General features: G+C 36.0%; 1 protein-coding gene and 1 pseudogene across 1 annotated transcript in view; both read right to left on the bottom strand.

Moving 5' to 3' along the window:
* The window catches only part of LOC128240185 (pre-mRNA-splicing factor CWC22 homolog), a 43,243-nt gene extending 30,577 nt beyond the window's left edge, over nucleotides 1-12,666 (bottom strand). Inside the window, exons 1-8 of the mRNA XM_052956706.1 lie at nucleotides 12,594-12,666; nucleotides 5,002-6,324; nucleotides 4,495-4,663; nucleotides 4,188-4,318; nucleotides 2,706-2,876; nucleotides 1,749-1,877; nucleotides 1,091-1,184; nucleotides 38-166 (exon numbers count right to left, since the gene is read on the bottom strand). Of these exons, the coding sequence (XP_052812666.1) occupies nucleotides 38-166; nucleotides 1,091-1,184; nucleotides 1,749-1,877; nucleotides 2,706-2,876; nucleotides 4,188-4,318; nucleotides 4,495-4,663; nucleotides 5,002-6,324; nucleotides 12,594-12,601 (2,154 nt within the window). The 5' untranslated portion in view covers nucleotides 12,602-12,666. The remainder of the gene's footprint in view (nucleotides 1-37; nucleotides 167-1,090; nucleotides 1,185-1,748; nucleotides 1,878-2,705; nucleotides 2,877-4,187; nucleotides 4,319-4,494; nucleotides 4,664-5,001; nucleotides 6,325-12,593) is intronic.
* A 2,653-nt stretch (nucleotides 12,667-15,319) lies between these two features.
* On the bottom strand, nucleotides 15,320-21,849 carry LOC128241051 (thrombospondin-1-like; annotated as a pseudogene).
* Nucleotides 21,850-23,328: the final 1,479 nt, after the last annotated feature.

The following is a 23,328-nucleotide window of genomic DNA, read 5'->3' as shown; positions in this document are numbered from 1 at the left end:
ATTTTGCTGCGAATAAAAGTAAGTCTATAATTCTTACCACTTGCTGGTTGACTAGGTGAGCTATAAAGCGTGTAGCAGAGAGGCAGATGCTCTTGTCATTCCTCTTGTAGCCTCGTCGGAACTGGACGATCAGACGTTTCAACACAAGCTCTCCATTCTGGGGAAACTGTGATAAAAAAAATGTTTATTAAACACGTTAGTACAATGACGCAGACAGCAGAGATTGATTATTTTCATCTGTATCGTTGCAAGATTTGGAAGATAAGTTGTTGGAAGATCAGAAGTTTCAATACCAGCTCTCCATTCTGGGAAAACTGTGGAAAAAATGTTTATTCAACGTGGCAATACAACTAGGCAGACAGCAGAGATTGATGACTTTCAATTGTATCTTTGCAAGATTTGGAAGACCAGATGTTTAAACACTAGGTCCCAAAATCACAAAAATACTCAAGTCGAATCTCAATCTCAACTCATTTTTCCACAATTTAGTATAGTATTATTCAAAATCTTGCATTGTTTTATACTTTATGAAAACAGTTTTCTCATACAATTTGTTGATAGAAAGAAGAAACTTAATTCCAGAGCAAAAGATATGCTTGAGGAATTGTTAAAAAACATGAAATTGTACTCGAATACAATTTTGGCTGAAGAATATTACTCCTTTGGAATCTAGACCGAAGGTGTAAATCAACATATTATATGATAGAATACCTTTTCAAAGGTGTAAAATTATATGATATTTTTAATAATTTTTGATGCAATGTGGTAAAATGAATTGAGACTGAAATTGAGAGTTGACTTAAGTTTTTTCGTGATATTGGGGCCAGCTCTCTGTTTTTTATGCTATGAAACAGGACAAACAAGAGTATACAATTATTATGTACAAGAATTGTAAATAATTATAAGATGAACAGTAAGAATTTTTTAATCATTTTTGATAAGCATCAATTGAATTTCTCTGACACTTAAGAAGTGACTAATTCTTTTGCACTCGAACTATCACAAAATCTTTAACCAAGACCCAGGCACTAACAGTTGTTGTAATGATTTTAAGGTGCTCTTACCTCTAAGAAATTGCACAGTACATTACCTTGGTGTTTACAATGGCCACAAGAGCAGCATACACATGTGTAAATGTCACAGATGCAGCCTGGGCTTGGATAATAGATCGCGCCATTAGACCTCTGGAAAAAAATAATGATATGGTTTCAAAATGTGTTATTGTGTATGTTTCATTTTTCTCTCTTTTGGTGTAAAGAAACGATTTACATGCTACAATATATTTTAATTTAAAATTGACACACTGTTCTATAACCTAACTATATTGAAAGTGTATATCACTTTAAAAGCTGCTAAAACCTTTTCTTTCCCAGTGTTTTCCCCACCTTATTGTGAGTGGGGCCAGGTCCCTTAGTAAATTGTGGATTTACGATAGAATATTTCAAACAAGGAAACAAAGCAAAGGCACTTTATATGATACAGAACTTGAAAAATTCTAAGTTATTAGGGATGCATTTAAACATAACAGTACTAGTTGACTTGGTAAGAGTTGAGACAAAAAATAAAAGAAATCTCTCATCTCTTAACAAGTCTTTCATGAAAAAAGTATCGTTACTGGTGGGATTTGAAAGAAATATACTTATTGGGATAGTGAATTGGGTCGAATTTGAGGCCTATTGTAAGTAAATAAGAAACACTGCTGTCTTATGTCTTTCATCAATTATTGCTAGGTTAAGGTATAACTCTACCTTCCCCTGACGATGTTTTCCTGGAACAGCTCCCGTACGATATTCTCGATATTTCCCACGTTGACTTTGTTCACCAGACCGTTGATAGATTTCTTCAGAGCCTCCCACGAGATTCGCTGGAACTCCACACTGTAAAAATGGAAGGGTATTAAATGAAGTGAAACTTCCTAAAATAAAATTAATATACAGCGAATTAGACATTGATGCCAGTTAGAAGTGAAAAGGTCACTTGACCTTGACCTGTGACCCCAAAAATCAACAGGGGTCATTCACTGACCATGACTAATATGCATACCAAGTTTCAACATTCAACTAATCATTCTAAAGTTATTGAAGTGTGACTCAGATGCCACAGTCGCCCAAATTGTGTCTTCCATGCTTTGCAGGTGACACAGTGACAGTAAGAGCACTTCAAGGGCATTCCGCAGCTTGTCCAAATTAATAAGTTTACTAATGCAGATATTTCAAAGAATTTTTTCCAGAGCAATGAGACTTGCTGTATAGATGCCAAAATGAACAGGTGTACCAACTCTCTTAGCTTGCAAGGTCCATAGCCTGGGGTAAATAGGCCCCATCCATTTGCCTTGTTAAGGCCTCTTTACTCCACCATAAGCCAGATTATTGAACTCATGCATAGATCAGTAAACTTAGCCTGCATGGTGCGCTACCTGATGGTAAGGTATATAATCCCTGCCCTTCTCTCTATTTAGGTCATAACTCTTAGGATTTTGATTTAAAAAAAAATCCATTTAATGATGATAACAGAATTTTCCATCAACATAACCCAGTCACGAAATTGAGAGTTTTATGAATAAGCCCAAAAACTGTATATATTCATATAAATGTATGATTTGTTGAACAAGCCCAAATGTATAAAAATATTACAAATCCAAAAATGTTTTAGAAGCCTAGCTGATTCAGGCTTGCAGGTTTGTGCTAATTTGGATCACTGCATACCTAGACTTGTCGGTAATTTTAGCCTGCATTGCACGTAGCCTGGCGGGGGGGATGTAGGCTCCTCCCGTTCTCCCTGTAAAGGCTTCTGCTCCCCCATCAGCTGGCTTTGCCTTCTTGGGAGCTGGGGACTGGGCTGCTTCTGATGTTGTGTCCTTTGTGGGTGTGGCTTTCCTGAAGGAGACAATAAGTTTATGCTAAAATTCATGAAAACTGCATTAATTTCATGTAAGTACAGAATGATACAACTGTACAACATAATTACTAACAAAGATTTTTCTTTGACATCCATTGTGTTCTATCCAACTTACAAAAATTTCAAGTACAAAGTATCTTATGCATTTTCTTATGTCATCCTCAAAGGGTAAATTTAGTTTTTAAAAGAACATGTACAAAAACAAGAGGCCCATGAGTGCCTAATTTTGTCACTTTCTGTACCAAGATCATAAGACATATGTAAGTCATTGAAGTATGGCAATTCTAGAAATTTCAAACCAGTCATGAATGGGCAAATCCTGCTGATCAGAGGCAGGAGTCTCTCATGGATATCTAACTACTTTAAAAGTTTGGTAAACCACCCCCATACCTCTTGCTTGGACAGGCAAAACCCACCCCCCATTTCCTCTTGCTTGGACAGGCAAAACAACCCCATACCTCTTGCTTGGACAGGCAAAACCACCCCCATACCTCTTGCTTGGACAGGCAAAACCCACCCCCATACCTCTTGCTTGGACAGGCAAAACCACCCCCATACCTCTTGCTTGGACAGGCAAAACAACCCCCATACCTCTTGCTTGGACAGGCAAAACCCACCCCCATACCTCTTGCTTGGACAGGCAAAACAACCGCCATACCTCTTGCTTGGACAGGCAAAACCCACCCCCATACCTCTTGCTTGGACAGGCAAAACAACCCCCATACCTCTTGCTTGGACAGGCAAAACCCACCCCCATACCTCTTGCTTGGACAGGCAAAACAACCCCCATACCTCTTGCTTGGACAGGCAAAACCACCCCCATACCTCTTGCTTGGACAGGCAAAACCCACCCCCATACCTCTTGCTTGGACAGGCAAAACAACCGCCATACCTCTTGCTTGGACAGGCAAAACCACCCCCATACCTCTTGCTTGGACAGGCAAAACCACCCCCATACCTCTTGCTTGGACAGGCAAAACAACCCCCATACCTCTTGCTTGGACAGGCAAAACCACCCCCATACCTCTTGCTTGGACAGGCAAAACAACCCCCATACCTCTTGCTTGGACAGGCAAAACCACCCCCATACCTCTTGCTTGGACAGGCAAAACCACCCCCATACCTCTTGCTTGGACAGGCAAAACCACCCCCATACCTCTTGCTTGGACAGGCAAAACAACCCCCATACCTCTTGCTTGGACAGGCAAAACCCACCCTCCATTTCCTCTTGCTTGGACAGGCAAAACAACCCCATACCTCTTGCTTGGACAGGCAAAACAACCCCATACCTCTTGCTTGGACGGTCGTCATTTTTCTTTGCAGCATCCTGCTTTTCTCTCAACAACTTTTCTGCCTTTTGTTTGGCCATCAGATATTTCTCGTCCTCCATTCCAGCTAGCGGATTCTGGCCCTCTGGCTTCTGTGAGAAGAAGGAAAATTATAAGAAGAAGATAAGGGACACTTAAACACCAGCGATGGATGGACAAGTAAACATATACATTAAAGATGAAACATGGACAAATATTTGTCAAGTTAAACTTGTTTTCTTTACCAAGAGCCTGATAAATTACCCTCATAAATTATGCATTTACTTACTTTGACTGTGCTCCTTAGAGTAGCTTCCCATCCCTCTCCTTGTCTTGCCTCTTCATCACTGTCTGTTAGTTCCCCGCTTTCTGGCTCGCTCTCAAACTGAGCCAGGTCGTGTTTACGACCCACTGAGACATCAGAGGAACGAGATCTGTTGGGATCTGATCTACCAGATCTGGAAAAGGGGAAAATGGAATGATTTTAAGTATTTGACAAATCAAAATATGTATCCCACAAAGTTACCGAGACAAGGCTAGATCTCAGTGGCGAAAATTCTGTTTGTTGCTTCCATACTGGAGGTTCAAGTTTTTGAAAAACCCTTCTATAATATTTATTATGTGTAAGTAATTAAAAAAACCCACATATATTATCATTAAACTTATTTATCTTTAGTATAAAGCATTAAAAAAACACACACATAATATTAAAACAGTTAACACATACATTTCTTTGAAGGCGGGGTCAGGTAACCCAAAGCATAAGTTGTTTTTTTAAACCTTACTACCAACTAACCTGTCAAGTGGACTAGGAGATCTGGAATATGACTTTTGCTTTGACTTCTTTGATTTCTTAGAACTGACTCGCTCAGGGCTGGGAGACGCGGAGGAATCCCGAACTTCCTTCTTTGATTTCTTCTTCCCCTTCTTTTTACCCTCTTTTGACTTTTTCTTGGGGGTTTCATCCTCTGATTCTGATGTCTCATGCTGTCGTTTATCTTTCTTTGATTTCTTTGGCAACTCTGTTGTTGGACTAAGAATGTCCATCGTCTCTGGCTCAGGAATATCAAACTCACTGGAATGTTCACAAAGAAATTTCTTACTTCTTTCAAAACTACTCTCCAAATCCTCTTCCTCAGTCTTTTTACTCTTCTTTTTACCCTTCTTCTTCGATGGAGGTCTTACTTCATTAGCCATCGGGTCTTCATCACGAAGTTCCTTTTCCAATGACAACTGACTTCGTCGATCTGACTCTTTTGAATGCTTCGATCGAGATTTTCTTGAGACATTATTCTCAGGAGAATTTGAGTGTGAGCCACGCTTTTCACTTCGAGTATGTGACCTCTTACCAGTGGACTCTGGTGATCTTGACCTTGAAAGGTCAGCATCTCGCTTTTTCCTACTTCCGCTTCTGTCAACTAAATCACCCCGCCTGTCGTCACCCGAGTTTCTAGACCTACTAAGATCCCTATCCTGATATGATTCACTCCGTTTAGGGGACATTGAAGCTCTTCGCCTTCGACCTTCAGATCTGTCAAGGTCACTTCTTTTGGCTGCCCTTTCAGGCGACCTTGATCCTAACTGTCTCTGGCCCCTCCCATCCCTATCCCTATTCCCTCCTCTATCATCACTCGATCTGTCCTGATTATCACTCCTGTACCCCTGCCTGTTGGAATTCCCATTGCCTCGTTTTCTTGGAGACAGAGCATTCTGCCGACCCTGCCTGCTATTTCTACCTCTTACAGGATATGTCCTCTCATCTCGAACGACAAGACCACCTTCATCTCTTGGAGGAGGCGGATCTCTTGGAGGAGGCGGGGAATTTCTCCTCTGTCTATCATCTCCCTGCCTGTCTCGCCTCCCTGTACTTGCGCCTCGATTTCTTCCATTCCTATCTCCACCTTTATCCCGCTGATCTATATATCTAATGCCTGTGTTCTCATCCTCTCTTTCTCTACCTCGTTCCACCTTCGACACAACAGACTTTGCAGGGACATCGTCACTAGCACTGGAGTCTGACTGAGAGTCATGCCTTTTTCTGCCAGTTCTTTCAGGCTTTCTTCTACGATGGTCATCATCGCTACTATCAGAATCATCTGAAGATGAGTCATGCCTTCTTCTACAAAGTAAGACAAAAATTGTTACCATCATCATTTCATAATTTTAATGGAGAATTATTTGTAAACAAGGTCATGAAGTGTGTACAATAAATAAAACATGTGCATATCATTTCATTTAAAGTATTGCTGGGGTCGAAAAAAGGTTTTGTTTTTGCACTAATTTCTCACTCAATAATATGGCAGAGATACATTATTTGCTTAACATGTTTAACATGCTAAACATAATTACTCTGACAGGGATGTGCCAAGTTTCAATACAATTTAAAGAACGTTTCACAGTTAAACCAAAATATTTGCACAACTATGTAGACACCAAGGAAATGGCAATAATCTGACTCATCACATTGATGAGGTTATGTTGTTGCAGACAAGTGAACCTCTGGCAATGTCAGAGAGGCCGATTTGGGTCTCCATTACCATTGGGTTCAAAAGCGGTAGAATTTTTAAATCCCTTCCATTTTCAGTCAAAAACAATGATGGATACAATGTAAATAAAAACTTGATGGTTGTGACTATTTCTAGATTTTGGAAAATACACATAAAATATGTCATGGTTCAGGGTCTTGTCAAATGTTGGTGTTTTTGATTGTGAAACAGAAGGAATATTATGTAGAGCTGCTGATAATTCAATCAGACTGCCATACAGGTATAGAGCAAACGACTGCAAAATTGTGTATGTAAATTTTCGCGCCAAAATGTCGTAAAATTGTATACATTGATTGAAGATAAATAAAACTTTGGAAATGTTATTTCTATGCAATAATCAGGGTTTCCGCCAGCCCTTTATGGCTTGTCGGGCGCGACGTGCCTTCCGCTGGCAATGCTAATTACCGACATGCGTTAATTATGCCGACATGCTTTAATCCGCTTAGCGACAACCCTTATCAAAACAATCATCAGTTCTGACAATACACAATTTTGTTGCGATTGCAACGGTTGCAACGGTTGACTGACAGCCAGAAGGCGTGTCGGGACTAATACGGCATTTGTATCAGCCATTCAGGATCGACGACAGCATGAAGGCGTGTCGGTGAGGTTCAACAGTGCAATTAACCAAACTCCTCTTATTCTTTATCAAAATGGGAATGTGTGAAAAACACCACTGCCGTAATTGCGACCTTCATCACTATACTCATCTATGAACGCAAAGTAAACAATATGTCTTATTTGAGTTCGGTAACATAAATCATGTGTCGTTTTTTGTTTCTTAATCCCGAGTCCGTGTTAACCAATTATTACATTATTATTGAGAACCGTGTGAAGATATCTGTGTTATTATAAACAAGGGTTATGCTATGTCGTCGTATGTAATTGAGTCGCGTTCCCGTCTTTAGTTTAAAAGTGTAACGTTATATTTTGTGTTGCTTATTATTAAACTTTGATTATTTTATTGTTCTTTTAATTTATTTAGAAAAAAGATAAATAAATCTGAAAATGCATATTACATTCCCTTTAAGTTATTATTTAGCCGACCCGGCTTTAAAAATATTAGCTGTAGCAGCTTTAAATACGAATACACCCACGAGCAGTCGCTTTGCTCCGGGCTCTTTTGTGTTCCAGCATGCAGCGTGCTTTACACGTTTTGCTGTGATGTCAACGGTGTCAATATAAATAATACCCGCACTAAACGAAACATGAGTCGATCGATATCGTCGATATTGTATTGTCGGAAAACTTGAGAAATATCAATAATTAATGAAGAGAAACCATTAAACTTTTTCACAAATATTTTTAATGTTAATCGGACTTGAGTTGGTAATTCTAAATCATAGGAACATAACTGTAAACTTGTTTAAAATGCAGGAAATTGCACCATTTTGGATACGAAAATTAAAAAAAAATCGACGTCGGGAGGGGACACCCATCCCAAACGCTCCCCTTCCGACATGCCTTATGAAATTCCTGGCGGAAACCCTGATAATGTTTTGATCAAAGTATTAAAATATATGTTTTTAAGATTAACAAAGAATATTTATAAGTTGGATGCCAATTAACAAATAATGCTGAAGAGTAGTATGCCCATGGTCTTGAGTGCCGTAAATTAGCAACGATCTCAGTCGCGGTGTCCAGTTATTTGACAGGTTGTTTACAGCACCATTTCCTTCAAGTGACAGATTATGGGGTTTGATAGAATTTTGAGAATTTTCAAATGAAATTTTTTGCCCAAACTTGTTTAGATTAATGTTTTCAAGAGCAGTAGTTTTCATAGGGTGAGCGATAGAGGGGTGGGGGGTCTCAAACGTGGTAGATTTTACCTACAGCCGGTAGAGTTTACATGTCTTGTTGTTGTTGTCTCTAGAGTGTCAAAAATTATATTTTTAGGATCAACAATAGCTAATTTATAAACTTAATAGTTAATTTTGAGGAGTTTTGGGTTCAGCAGAAGTGATGTTTCTTTTTTCTCTTCTTCTGTTTAAATGTAGATACTAATGTTTCATAATTGAACAGGCAACCATTTCTGTACCGAACTGGTCGATAAGGGTTTTCCTAAAGTTTTATGTAGGTAAGGTAAATCCCAGAGCGAGTCAACAAGTTATGCAGAGTAATGAAAATCAGATACCCATACATGTGATAATTTCTTGGGTCGATTCCGGGACACTCGTCGTAATGTCAAAGCACACCAGGGGGGTCCGGGGTATGCCCCCCTGGAATTTTTTTTAAATGGGGAACGTCTGTGGTGCATTCTAGAGCATATCTGGGGCTATTTTAGTCGTTTTTAACGTCGGGAAAATGTACCTATTTTGACTGCCAAGACATATTTTTTACTTGACATGGTTGTTTTTTTCTGCATTTTCTTGAAAAAATAAAACCACCAGATATTTTCCCAGGTTTTAAATGAAGTGCTAACCAGGAGGATAAATTATGCAGTCTACTTTCGGTTTCATCAAAACAGGAAATAAACAACTATACGGGCACCTGTTTTCCCGCGCTTTTGAGAACATATTTATTTTTTTATCACATTTAAAACGATTGCAATTTATGACACAATATTTTCCAGACGATAAAGAAGATTTTCCAGTCGATGAGCTTTTTTCCGTTTGGAGATGCATATAATTTTGATAGAGACATGTCAACAGTCGGCTGTATAAAGCGATCCCGTGACTTACCATGGTCACGTGATTAAAGCACTCTATATAACCACCTGTAAACCCCATATCGTCAGTTTTATTTCGGCCTAAAAATACACACGATAGTTCGAAAAAAAGTTAAAAACACTAAAATCCTTATCGACGCGTAAGTTGTTTAAAGTATAACGACGTATCGACTTTGAAATTTGAAAGGAATGCAGTCTGCGAAATAACCCATGTGCCCGATGCCCGGGGCAAGTAAAAATCCCCCCGGGCAAGTAAAAAATCGTATTTGCTTGCCCGATCGGGCAAGTGAAAAAAGAGAACGAAATCGTTTATCCGAAAATCAACAAACAAAGTAAATACGCTAAATTTGATGACGTATTACTCGACTTTGTAAAAGTCGCTAAATTTGATGACGTTTTACGCGGTCTGTATCAACTGGTACACTTACTCCGCAGTCCGAATCAATAGACGCTTATAATTATGCGTATAAAATTGAAAGCCGATTGGACGCTTGATTTAAACCAGTCTGATGCAAGCGTTTCAAAGACGAAGGTCATAAATCAGAAAATGTCATTTTTGAGATATGTTCCTGGTGCTAAACCAGGAAAGAAACATCCTGTACCCAAAGATAATGCCAACACAGATGTCGACATAAAAATTTATTCGGGCAAGTGAAAATTGGTCCGGGCAAGTTAAAATTGCCAGGGAGATGCCCGAAAGGGCAAGTTCATATGAAAAGTTATTTCGCAGACTGGGAATGGGATGTTTTCCGTGTTTTAATTTTTTTTTTACTCATTTTGTCACTTTCTTTGAACTTACCTTCATGCTCGTTTGTCGGTAAAATGTGTGCAAAATATCAATTCATCAATTAAAAGCTATCATTCATAAGACCAAACAATTCCATATGAAAACAATGAATTTGTAAACAAGAACCCTCCACCACTCGTTAAGCACAACAATAGGCCGATAGATCAATTATCGGGTGATTGATGATGACCTCGACGACACACGTACCAATTAACGGATTAGTGTCAACATGTCCTGTGTTTTACGACCAGTGTCCTGGACAGGCAAAATAGCTGACTTACATTGGTAAAATTAAGATAATCGATTCCGATTCCGAGATTATTTTTTTTCGTTTTTTTTTTATGACTTTCCGGGACAAACATGCACTCTCCGTGACTCCGTGCCAGAGATACGATTTCCGGGACAATCCCGGACGTCCGGGACGTTATCACATGTATGGATACCCCTCTCTGGTTGTATTGAGAATCGTCATACATCTTCACTATGTTTACAAATAAGAACACAGTGAAATTAAAATTATGCGATTTTGTTTAAGATTTTAAAATAATATATTGCTTTTAAAAAGTTTTTTATTGGGGAATTTCAGGGGAAAAAAGGCTCCATCGCTTGTTTTCTATAACAATTGACCAATACTCCCAGATCGATGACTATGTCACATAACTGGAGATAATGATTGAGTTTTAAACAAGGGGTTTATAAGTTTCTTAGAACAATAAATAACTGAAAACATATATATGTTTTAAAAATAATTTAATATTTTGCACTTAAACATTACATTTGATGTGTTTTAACAGAAAACAGTTATTTTAAAAGGAAAGCAGTGGGAAGTACATGTAAGTATCTAGAAAATTTGATTCAAAATTTCATCCTATAAGTGACTCCGATGGGCTTGCAATCTAAACTTTGGACAGTTTGTAACTTTCCATTTCCTTTATTTCTTCAACATTATTCATACAATATGTTATTGGTCTGCAATCTAAGTCATGTGTCGAACATCTAGATCAACACCGAGGTTAAACAGCTATCGCCGAAAACTAATATTAAGAAAAATTCCAATTGTACAAAAATACATTTTTGATAATGGGATACTTGATAAACAATCAACACATGTAAGTGTTTTATGATATTTGAAAATGTTTTTTGGCATGATAACATAAATAAATATGTGTTTAATAGTCGGCAATACTATTTTCATAGAAATCTGAATTTATAACAGATAATTTCAAAATTGTGGACGAGAGGATTCCCTGCGCAAAGACCGTTCGCTACTTTTTGCTGGGATGGTGGACGTCTAGTCCACCTAAATGGCCGTCAACCAGTCTTTTGACAATTTTTAGACTATGGCAGACTGGTGACGTCCACCATCCCAGCAAAAAGTAGCAAACGGGCCTTGCGCAGAGGATCCTCGCGGCCACAATTTTTAAATTATCTTTGTCATAAATTCAAATTTCTACGAAAATATAATTGCCTACTATCAAACACACATTTATTTATGTCATAATGCCAAAAAAAAACATGTTCAGATACCATAATGCACTTACATGCATCGATTGTATCCATTAATCTGTAAATCTAGGACAAATCTGACAGGTTGTGTACATGTATGAAACGGGGTAGAGGATTTCGAATATTTTGGTCGTTAATAGGCTCGGTTAAATAACACTATTAAAATGTAACCATTTCAATGCGCTGAACGCTAAAGTGTTTGATGGGTCAAGTTGGGAGAAGTTGATGATGATGATGTTCGTGATGATGATGATGATGATGATGATTAGGTATCACCATTTTTGAACACTGTTGCGTTGCTCTGCACAATACATAGAAAAGGGAGGATAACTGTGACTGCGCACAGGGTTAACCATCATTGACGGATGGGTACAAATTTATTCGATAAAAATCAACATGTATAAAAATGGTGGACTGCTACGCTCATTTCGTGACCCAGAGTATATTTATGTGAAAATAACGACTCTAACGACAAATCCAACCCAGTTAAAATCACTGTTAGGTACATTTGTAACAATTATATCATTATTAATCAACATCGATGCATAATATTACTATATATTGTTTCGTCCAGTGTTAAATAGTAGAGAGTTGTAGCGTTACAGGGATACACATGAAATGTTAAAATAATAAAAAAGTATCCCTGATCGCTCATTATTGTAGCTAGGTGGACGTCACGAGTCTGCCTTAGTAAAATAAAAATCGTCAAAAGACTCGTTGACGACCATTTAGGTGGACTATGGTTCAACCATGCTATAAACCAAAGCCATACGAATGTACAGCGCATGTCAGATTTAACCACGAAATCACCAATTATCAAGATAATTAGTGTGACCTTAAAAGTACGTTATACAGCAAAGGTTTTTTTCTGACATACATACCTCGGCATGGCTTGTTCAATCGAATATTCGCGTGAAAATTTACACTTCTCCGATATTCGTTTTATAAAATGGCGACGAACGGTGTGATTGATTAACTGTTAAACCAGGAATCAGTCAATACGGTCGTACTAACATCTGGGCGATACTATTTCCCGGTCCCGGTCTCATCCGGTCCCGGTCTCATCCGGTCTCTGTTTTCAAAATTTTATAGTAGGTATCGGGCGTAATCGTGAAGGTGTGAATGACCGCGGGGATAAAGGCAAAGATAAAAAAAAAACACATAAAATATACGCATGTACTAAAAATTAATGTCACGAATAACAAACACATTGTTTGTTTTTTTTTGGTTATGATTTTTCGATATTAAATTCAGTTATACGTATACTAATGATAATAGTAATACAAATAGAAACAATACATGAATACATGTAAATCAATTTTGCAAGTTAACTCAGTACTTCAGAAATTCTAACATTTTTTGTTGAAGTGACACTCGTATTTGTAATCGATACAAACACATTTATAACAAACATAAATTTCTAGTAATACACCCTTAATTTTTTACTAAATAATGCATTTATGCAAAATATAAATTACTGATAACAAGATTGTAACCGTGTTAATAGCTGAGTACGCAAAAATATTAAATGACTGGTGAATGCTAAAAGATTTACAGTGATCAACTATCATAACATGAGGTAGAATCTCAAAAAAAAATATGTCAAAGACAAACTAAACTTTAAAAGACCTTTCCCATGTAACGTACGAAAGAAAAATCCTAACTTTTGCCTAAAATAAAGTACATGTATCAGTCAACTTTGAATTGGTTTGGACGAGCCCAATCACCCAAAAAAACTTTAAATTTCCTAATCGTTCAGTATTAATAATCCAAACAAAAAATCCAGGCTTTAATGGTTCGAAAACCACACCTGGATCCATTATGAAGGGGAACACATACTTATAAGAAATCAGTTCGCCATTTTCCATCAAATTTACAAATCATGATTTAATGCATTTGACATGATTGCTTTTTGAGAGCATAGTCCGACGGTGTTGCCGGTTTCCAAATAGGAGCGTTGGAGGAGGCATATCATTTGACTGCAATCATCACTATACTTAACAATATGTGTAAGTCAATTACTTTCGTATAAGCGCATTTTTTATCATTTGGTTCCAACAAATATAGCCAAGCCATGGGCTATACGCCTGACCTTGTTCCACGACATGTTAACCATACACTCTTATTACTAACCTCAAATGTTGAACAAAAACCGTTTGCATTCATAGTCAAGGTGAAGCACTTTCGGAGATACGTATCTGTCTTTTATTGAAACTTGACATAACATTGCATGCATAACTGTGATGCAGTAGCAAATGAAATTGTTCCGTATAAGGCGTTCTTTTGTCCATATTTTGTAAATGAACGATGCCGGCTATGGTCTTAACTTCTTACATGTAGGTGAAGAACAATTTAGACGCTTGATTTTATTTAATCTGAACCATCAGAGATGTTAAGAGGATTTACCGATCTCGACATAACTGATGAATGTCGAATCCAGTGCTTTATTGTTGTGTCGAATTTTGCAAGAAATATAATTTGACAATATATGCCATTGTTACCACAAAACAATGGTAAACAGATTTACATTTAAACAGACGATAAACGTCTGTTCCTGTCAAATGTCAGAGCCAATGTATTGTTTGTGTATATTGTAAATAACTTTCTGCTATATGTGTGTCCATACCGTTTGTTTATTTATTTTTGTTGTTACTCTTTTATGTCTATTATTTGTATTGTATATATTTGTACATGTGTATCAGCTATACTTCTCTTCACATTTGGAAAAACATAATAAACTAAACTAAACAGTATTTGTGTCAAGTTTAATTGAATGTCAGCTCTGGCCCTTGGACAATGCCCATTACAAAACCGAACTGGCTCAGACTCAGCATTTAGTTTAATATGACATATCCTAGAAAATTCAGTCCTTTGTTATATAAACTATGAAAACCACATGAGCAAGTACAGAATCATCTTGCCAAATGCCCCATGCAGTACCTTAATTAAAAAGTATAATCCGTGCACTGCCTCTTCATTATTACTAGTTATATAATCTGGAGCACCATTCACCGTGCCGTTAACTTGTTCTGTTGACGTTTATAACTGCTTTAAGTAATATTTTTAGATGTTTCACGTATTGGTATGAAATAAATGTGATATTTTTTTTACAATAACTCTTAGTTTAGTTTTTTTAAGAAATGCTTTCCAACTGATTTCTGTCTGTCGTTCATCTGCCGTACACGAAAAAAAACGTGTATAGAATGGATAAAACTACATAAATTACAATGATTCAGCTTCTCTGTTGTACAATGAATACACATAACCATATATGTTTGGAACGAAAACTTACAGTTTAACGCAGTTGGAATGGGCTTTTCTAAAAGTGTACTTTACGGTGTACGACGGGCCCGGGTTCTAGTAATAGCACTCCATATAACATTTTTTTTCATAAATGACAAAACATACTTTTTTTATCCAGTTTGTCAATTTAAGTATTTTTGTGTCTAAAAAGGTATTTAGTACCCGCACCCCAATGCCTGTGGAAAATTTACACAGCGTTCGTACTAGACGTAGCTTCCTGTTCTTATTATGATATTATATCATATATTATGGTATGTTGTCTACAGATGAAACACAATATTTCACATAATTTAAGTTGTTCCTATCATACAATGTACCCTACAGGTATATACAAATACCAATGTTAATGAGCTTGTTTGGAGACATAAGGATCAAATCTACCAAACAACGTCACAGTAATTTAACGTTGGCATACATTTAAACAAACTTAGATTTGCCACTTATAACGCTAAAAACGCTTAATTTTAGAAAATGTTTATTTACGAGACATGCATACTTTCAAACTACATAGTCAGGCGATCTGATCTTGTTTATTTTAGCAAATTAAAAAGAACGAAATGAGCACCACTATACATAAAATGTTTGTTTAGGAACTGTTTAAAAGTGCTCCAGAAAAGTGGCACCTCCATGAAGGTTCGTTATCAATAAGATACTGTGTGACGCCGCCGTATAAAAACACCCATACAACATCTCCGGTGTGTAACGAGGCAACCACACTAGACGAGGAACAGGACCAATGGACATTGTCGAAGTGGTTTGATGCAGTCAGTGTGGTGTTAAGTTTCATTATTCGAAAAAAAACTTCATGACCCTCAGTAGTACACATTTGTGTTGTGAATAAATAAAGCCCAGCCTTTGGAGAGACAAACTTGCCCGTTTGATTGTTGTAGGCATTGCCTTCGTTTAATATCAAATGCGGGAAAACCAATTCTGTTGAGCTACGGCTTAAGTGGCCGTAAGCATGGAATGCAATACCGTTACCTGTAGGAAAGCAAAAAGAAGAATTTCATAACTATGATTTATCAAGCATAAAATAGTCCAGTAAAAGGTATACATGCAGATAACTCATCATGGCAATATATTGATAGATAAATGATAAAATAAGAGTTGTTGTAATTCATGCGTTAGGCGTTCCACAATGGCTGTAATCACACACGTTACCATATACTTTAGACGTATAAGATGTGCAAACTCACATTGGCTAGTAATGCAAACATCAGTATCTATATATGTTCCAGCACAGTCTCTTCCAAGCATAGTAGGTCGCGGATTGTCGCAGGTCCTATGACGACGTCTAAGTCCTGTTCCACAGGTGACGGAGCAATCGCCCCATGGCTGCCAAGGAGACCATGCTCCATCTTTATAAATATTTAGCTATTAATTATTAGTTATGTTTCAAAATAAAAAAGCAACAACTTAAAATTTAATAATCATACATGTGTATTAATTACATTGCGTTTCGAACGATTTTTCTGTTTTAACACACAATAATAAATAAGCAATAATAAATAAGCAAAAGTGCAGGTGTTACACAATTTTCTCGTCAAAAAGCGTATTTTTGTACAATTTGACATGTATGTATAGGTGATGACAATGTTACTAATTGCAATTGTTCGAAAGCTCTTTATTTGAGATGAAAACTGGTAACGGAATTATCTTTATTTAAAACTGAATATTACCTCAACACGCTCTTGGCACGCACATCCTGTTTTCATGAGCATCTCCAAAGCAGTGGTTTCCAAATCCTTCCGGGATAGGATTTGTACAAGATCGATCTCTCCGCTCCATTCCAATACCACAGGAAACTGAGCAGGTGCCCCACGAGCTCCATTGTGACCATTCGCCATGGACTAAATCATTTTGCAACGAAAAGTAAAAACAACATGTAAAAAAAACAATATGTCTCCCCATTAATGGGGGAGACATAATTGCCAGGACGGACCCTTAATGGATACATGTTTACACGAATGTAGAAATGATGTTCTGTGTCTTGTCTACTGGCAGTGAACATCACTGTAGAGGAAATTTGTTTGTTATTGGCTTTAAATGTTAGTGTTGATAATCTCATGTCATGGGGTATTTGGACAGCTTAACGATCATAATGTTTCATCTTTAACAAATGCAAGACAAAGGTGACTTAACGAAAATACCTGGGCATTGATCAAGTTTGCAAAGCAAATGACCACTTCTTTCTCCTTCACATTCAAGGCCTCCGTTTTCAGGGGCGGGGTTAGAACATGATCGTGTTCGTGAACGAGTCCCATTGCCACATGTGACGTCACAGTTTGACCAATCGGCCCAATCTGACCATACCCCATCCACTTGAAAAGATCGGGATATAATGCTTACAAATGCAAGACAAGCCCATTATCCAAAACGTAACTCTGATATTGTTTTGAGAGGCAAGGATCAGAACAGAACAGAGCCGACAATACTTTATTTTAAACACTTCACGTTTATATTAATAATTCACCAAGTAAGAAGGAAATCTCTCTCTCTCTCTCTCTCTCTCTCTCTCTCTCTCTCTCTCTCTGTTAAAAAGTGCACTCGTTGGAGACTATGCACTTATTTAGTTCCACATTTAAAATAAAGGATAAAACTTTTCACATTAAAGAGAGTATGGACTGTACTGTTAAATATGTTTGATATATTTTAGTGTGCAACGCGTGTAAAGAATATTTATATAGGACAGACGGGAAACAAACATTTAACATTTAGATAAATGTTGCATAACCCACCCAAAATATTCAATATTCCCTTTTTATAAATTTTACAATAACGATCTTTCAGCTAAATTATCAAAAGAGCGTTATTTAATTCCACAGAATCAGCTTTGATTGTCACAATATCGAACCCCGCGTCTTTCAAAAGTACCATGCTTTGTTTATTATTATTTGTTTTATTATTAAGTTTCCTCAAGTTAATGCATACTTTGATAAGATATATCTTTTATGTTTTTACTTTATTCTGGATTGTTGAGATAATAAGATTTAGGTTGTGCACGCAAACTGGTTTAAACACCCAGTAAATTTACATTTCACTGGCTGTTCCAATAAAAACACCTAGTTTTTTATATAGTATATATGCACTGTTTTCTTTGTGGAGTTTTGTGCTGTTGTTCCATGTTTCTTTTGTTGCGATTTTTTGGTTTTTGTGTTCTATGTCTTTGGTGTTTACCATGTGCCATTAAACGGGATTCATGTTTTAACTTTTGGCTACTGAGCTTGTTTCAGTAGTTTTTCGTATGAATATCGAATGTAATAGATAGAGGATATTTGTTTATTTCAGTGTAATATCGTATTTTATTTCACGAGTGTCATAGAAAAACATACTTTCTGAAAATATTACTGAAAATATAGTTTTTCTATGATCACGAGTGGAATAAAATACGATCTTATACTGAAATAAACAAATTTTCTGTTGTTTTTTATGCTTATTTTCCGAGTTTTATAGAATTTTAATTTATTTTCTTAATTACTCCCATTTTTGAAAAGGGTGTTATTTACGCCGCTACCCGTGGGGCGCCCCTCATGCAAAATTTTCTATTTTCGGTTTGTTGTTCTCTGATATTCTGTTTTATAGTTTATTATTCGCTCGTGTTTTAGTGCAAAGATTTTATGAACAGTTATCAATGAAGTTTTTGAAATTTGAAAGGTCGAATGTGTTGGCAAAACAATTGCGGAAAATCATTGGATATAAAACATTTTTCTTAGTTTAAGAGTGTGTTTCATGATAGATGGATATTCAGCCATCTTACTGTCAGAGACCAGTCTGTTTTGCTTGAAGAGTGGTCGATTTCCAGGTAATGTTGAGGACCACGCTAGTTTGTTGACAAATTTTGAGGCGTGGGTGGGGTAAAAAAAATCAGTAAATCTTTAAATTGTTGTGTGAATTTTCCGGGAAATTCGTATTACGTATTAAAATAACAAACATTTCAAAATACATTTGAACGATGATATAACATTCTATTTATGTTCGAACAGTTGATTTCGTCTGTAATTTGTTTTGTTTGAAAGCAAACGTTCGAACGTTTAGCTTCAAGATCAAGAAAACGTTTTAAAAAAAAGGGATAACCATTTTTCAAATAAACGGTAAGTTGTTAATTTCCAAATATATCTTTTTTAAACTTATTTAAACTGTAACATTTCTTTAAATTTCAAATATTTTATTTGCAAACATTTTCTGTTTCAAAAGTGAAGTGTTCTGTTTTGATGAAGAGGAAGTCACGACAATGGATTTTAAAAGTAGTTCTGAAAGTTGATATTTTCACTCCTTATTTTGCAGTGAAAATATCAAATTTATATTTTCATTGTTGTTATTTCACTGATAAAAATCCATATTTCATCGAAAAGCATGAAAGAATACTTCTTTATTTTCTTCCGGCCAGAATAATGATGAAATAAACAGATGTGCTATCCCAAAGCTTTCTCCTTTTTTTAAATAAAAAATGTTATTATCTGACAAATAAAATTTAAGATTTTATCATTGTTGAAATTACTCCTTACCTAGGGAGCAAAGGTTGCAGAATTTTGGACAGACATGTTTTGCATGATGCACGTCGGCACACACATTAAATATTGTATTCAATTTAGCACAGTCAAGCGTTCCGTCGTCAACGCAATCGGACGCTGCAACACACAAGAAAGGAAGCAATGAAATAGAGTTGCATATAAATCGCTCAGAGCTTAGATCGAAAATAACGACGAACAACCATGATGTCATTGCTACGTAAAGTAATTATCAATCTCATCCTTTCTTGGATGTTTTTACTCAAAGTAATTTATGATTAAAACAATTAACTTGTATGCTGGTATTTCATAAACTATGTGAAAATGGAGTTAAGCTAAAACATAATTGACTTGGAACAAAATACAGTGTACGTCAAGAGATTCATGTACATTCTCATTCAATACTTATTAACAGCGAAACAAATACAACAACCATGTTTTCATCATTCGGAACACCTATGTCATTTTCGATCGAAAACAACCTCGAAAGTTGCCGGTACATCAGTAGTAGTAGTTCGTAAAATTTTAAACAATGGTCTTAATGAGTTGTAGTGTTTAACGTGTATTTTATACATCTAAGTTTAAATTGATTGTCAGTAAAGTGTATTATTGCATAAATAATTAAGATCCCCAGGAGTAAATTTCAATGTTACTGCTTAATTGAAATTAATAAGCGATTTACTTACAGCATAGTTAAATATAAAGATTTCTGACATTGTAAACCGTCCATAATATACATCTGATGTTGTTTTGGATGTAAAATGTCGAGGAGTTCCGAATGTGTTTTCAGAACTTGAAAACAGTTTAGTTTTCAACTGTAGACCTTACGTGATAGCAGTAAAGCTCATTATTCTGGTATTCAGAGATGAACATGTCATATAGATATACCCATGCTCGAAATAAACTAATAAACACATACGTAGTAGATGGGCACATAGCCGATTGTTGCACCTGTCCTGTGAGCAGCATTCAGCACAGTCCGATTGTTGGCGATATTGGAGGTCCCTACCAACGAGCGCACCCGGGAAAACGTTTGTTTTGACGGTGCATATCTAAATAAATAAATCGGAGTTACAGATATTTCTACAAAGAATAAAGACATGCATATGTACGCTTTCATTTCTTGTTTCCATATATATGTTTTGAATTGTACAAAACTTAGTGTATCATTGTAAAGAATAGCACAACCCCCAACACAGTTGATCTTGGGGTAAAAGTAAAATTCAAAATCTTAACTTGTTAGGGACTTGCCATTGAGTTTTCGTTTTTGTTTTAGTGAACATGTGTACCAAGTTTCGGTGAATATCTCTAATAGGTTTTTAGTTATGGTTAAGATTAAATGTGTTCATGAAAACGACGACGTCAATGGAGACGCCTAAGACAAAAACAGACGAGCTAATCGTTTTATCTTTATTTCGGATTGTTGGGATAAGAGTGAGGTTTGTGCACTTAAACTGGTTTAAACCCCCAGTAAATTTACATTTTACTGACCGTTATTAGGCGGTACCTAACAATCCTTGATAAACATACCTAGTTATATATATATATTATGTATGCACTGTGCTGCTTGTGGAGTTTTGTGCTGTTCTTCCATGTTACTTGTTTGTGATTTTATGTTCTACGTCTTTGGCGTTTACCCAGTGCCATTAAACCGGGTTTATGTTTTAACTTTGCTACTGAGCTTTTTTGCATAAATACTAATACAACTAGGTTAAGGGAAGGAGGAAATAAAACGTATGCATCGACCATTTGTTAAATCAGTGCAATTGCTAGGAGATTCACATATATCAGATTTGCTCAAATATGTTGCAATTTAATAAATTCAAAAGTTGGATTTATATGAATTTTTAAAGGTCAATAGATATGATTTAATATATGCATAAATAATATTGTAAAACCTGATTGTTTCTGCATCCAAGGCTGTATTTTCTGAGGTTCTGCGGACCACTTAGCTCCAAGAAACACGCCTTCAAAAGTATAGTACTGATTCACATACAGCACTTAGGTTTAATATTAGATTTAATAATTAAAAATAACAGCAGATGTAGCCATAATCGAATGTCTACAATATATCATTATATAACCAGAATGCTATCTTTTTAAAAACAAAACACGATGATGTTTGATCAGCTATCGTAATGGAAAAGAGGCTGATTGTTAGTTATAAAGCAATTAACAAAACCCTTCAGCATTCATGTTTTTCTTTTCGAATATAACAAATTCAAGCTACAATTTTGCTACTGGACCTGATTTTCCCCACAGCTGGCGTAAGCAGAACAATTAGACGGGTGGCTGATATTGGTGCAGATGTAACATTCCAGTCCATCTGTGTGTAAACAGTAAATTCCAATTAGCATGTACTTTCTCGTTTCCAGTGTGGATATATACACTGAGCAAAGTTTCAAACTGGTAAATTTAGCATGATGTACCCCATATGAAATAGTTCTTTCTCTTCATGAGATCAGAAAACATCTGTTTCCAAGTAAATGACAAGGTCATTGACTATATGAAATCTGTAAAGCCAATTATAATAAATTATAATGTGTAAGTCAAGTAGACTAACTTAAAACAATTTCATAAAAAGGCAACCACCTTTCAACTTTTGGTATTATTAACAAATAAAAATATTCATTTTACTGTTATTTTGCATTCGAAATATATCTTGAATGTAAATGGAGCTATCACTCAGGGTATAACAATGACAGTGACTATTCTGTGGTTTAATTGTATATACTTACACGATATTTTACTTTTCAAGAAGACAGACAGAAGGAACGCGCCAACTAAAACAAGAATGCAAATACAAAACATGCTGAAGTATAAATAAGAAATTCGATAAAACATAATGGAGTAAAAAATGTTACTGTTTGGGTGGTCTCAACAAAAAATAATTAACTTAATACATGTAGTTCAATGGCACGCATGCATTTATAAAAAAAAAAACACGAAAATTCATTCTTACTAGTATCACTTTTTATACTGTTTTACTTACCACATTTAGTCAACATTCTGTTCAATAGTTGTCGTAGTTTAACTAAAATTACTTTGGAACAAGCACATTTTTGAATTACAGTGACTATAACATCTGGAATAAGTATGAATAATTATTTTAGTATGGCTTTTACATTGATAAGACTGCATGAAGGTCAAGAAACATAGTAAATTACATTGTTATCAGTGTTCATGTACTTTCTCACGTTCTTCTATTGCAGAATTAGATATACCTGCTGAAAAATATTGTTAAGACTCACAGAAATCAACATGTAATGACAGGATGATAATAACAACAAATAACATGTTATCGTTATCTGTGCTGGGAATGTATTGGCATTAATATATTTCAGTGTGTATGTATAACAAATCACATTCCTCAAATTAAGAAAATCTTTAATATTGCGTCTTTAACTGCTTTATATCCAGAATGAAATGATTGATGTTTTAATATTTCAGGGTAACTACATATGAATAATTAATTTTTGAAAAATTAATACCGTTTGAGCCGTTGCTAGCGGAAATTGGAACACCTCGGCCATTTTCCATTTAATATGATGTACGTTTTACAATGTCATATTCCTTTATATTTAACTACGCAGCAAGTAGATTGCCTAATTTTGTTTAATTTAGTTGTTAAGCCTAAGGACTTTAGTCATAGTAATCTTAATTATTTATGCAATAATGCACGTCACTGGATTCAATTTGAACATAGTAATACACATTACACGTTAAAGCGCTTTATTAAATTAATATTATTACTATTATCATTGATTATTTTACGAACTACTTGATCATGTGGCGATGGTGTACT

Source organism: Mya arenaria, chromosome 7 (assembly GCF_026914265.1).
Source record: "Mya arenaria isolate MELC-2E11 chromosome 7, ASM2691426v1".
NCBI lineage: Eukaryota > Metazoa > Mollusca > Bivalvia > Myida > Myidae > Mya > Mya arenaria.
The sequence above is the reverse complement of the archived record's forward strand: the minus strand, read 5'-3'. Positions and strand labels throughout refer to the sequence as shown.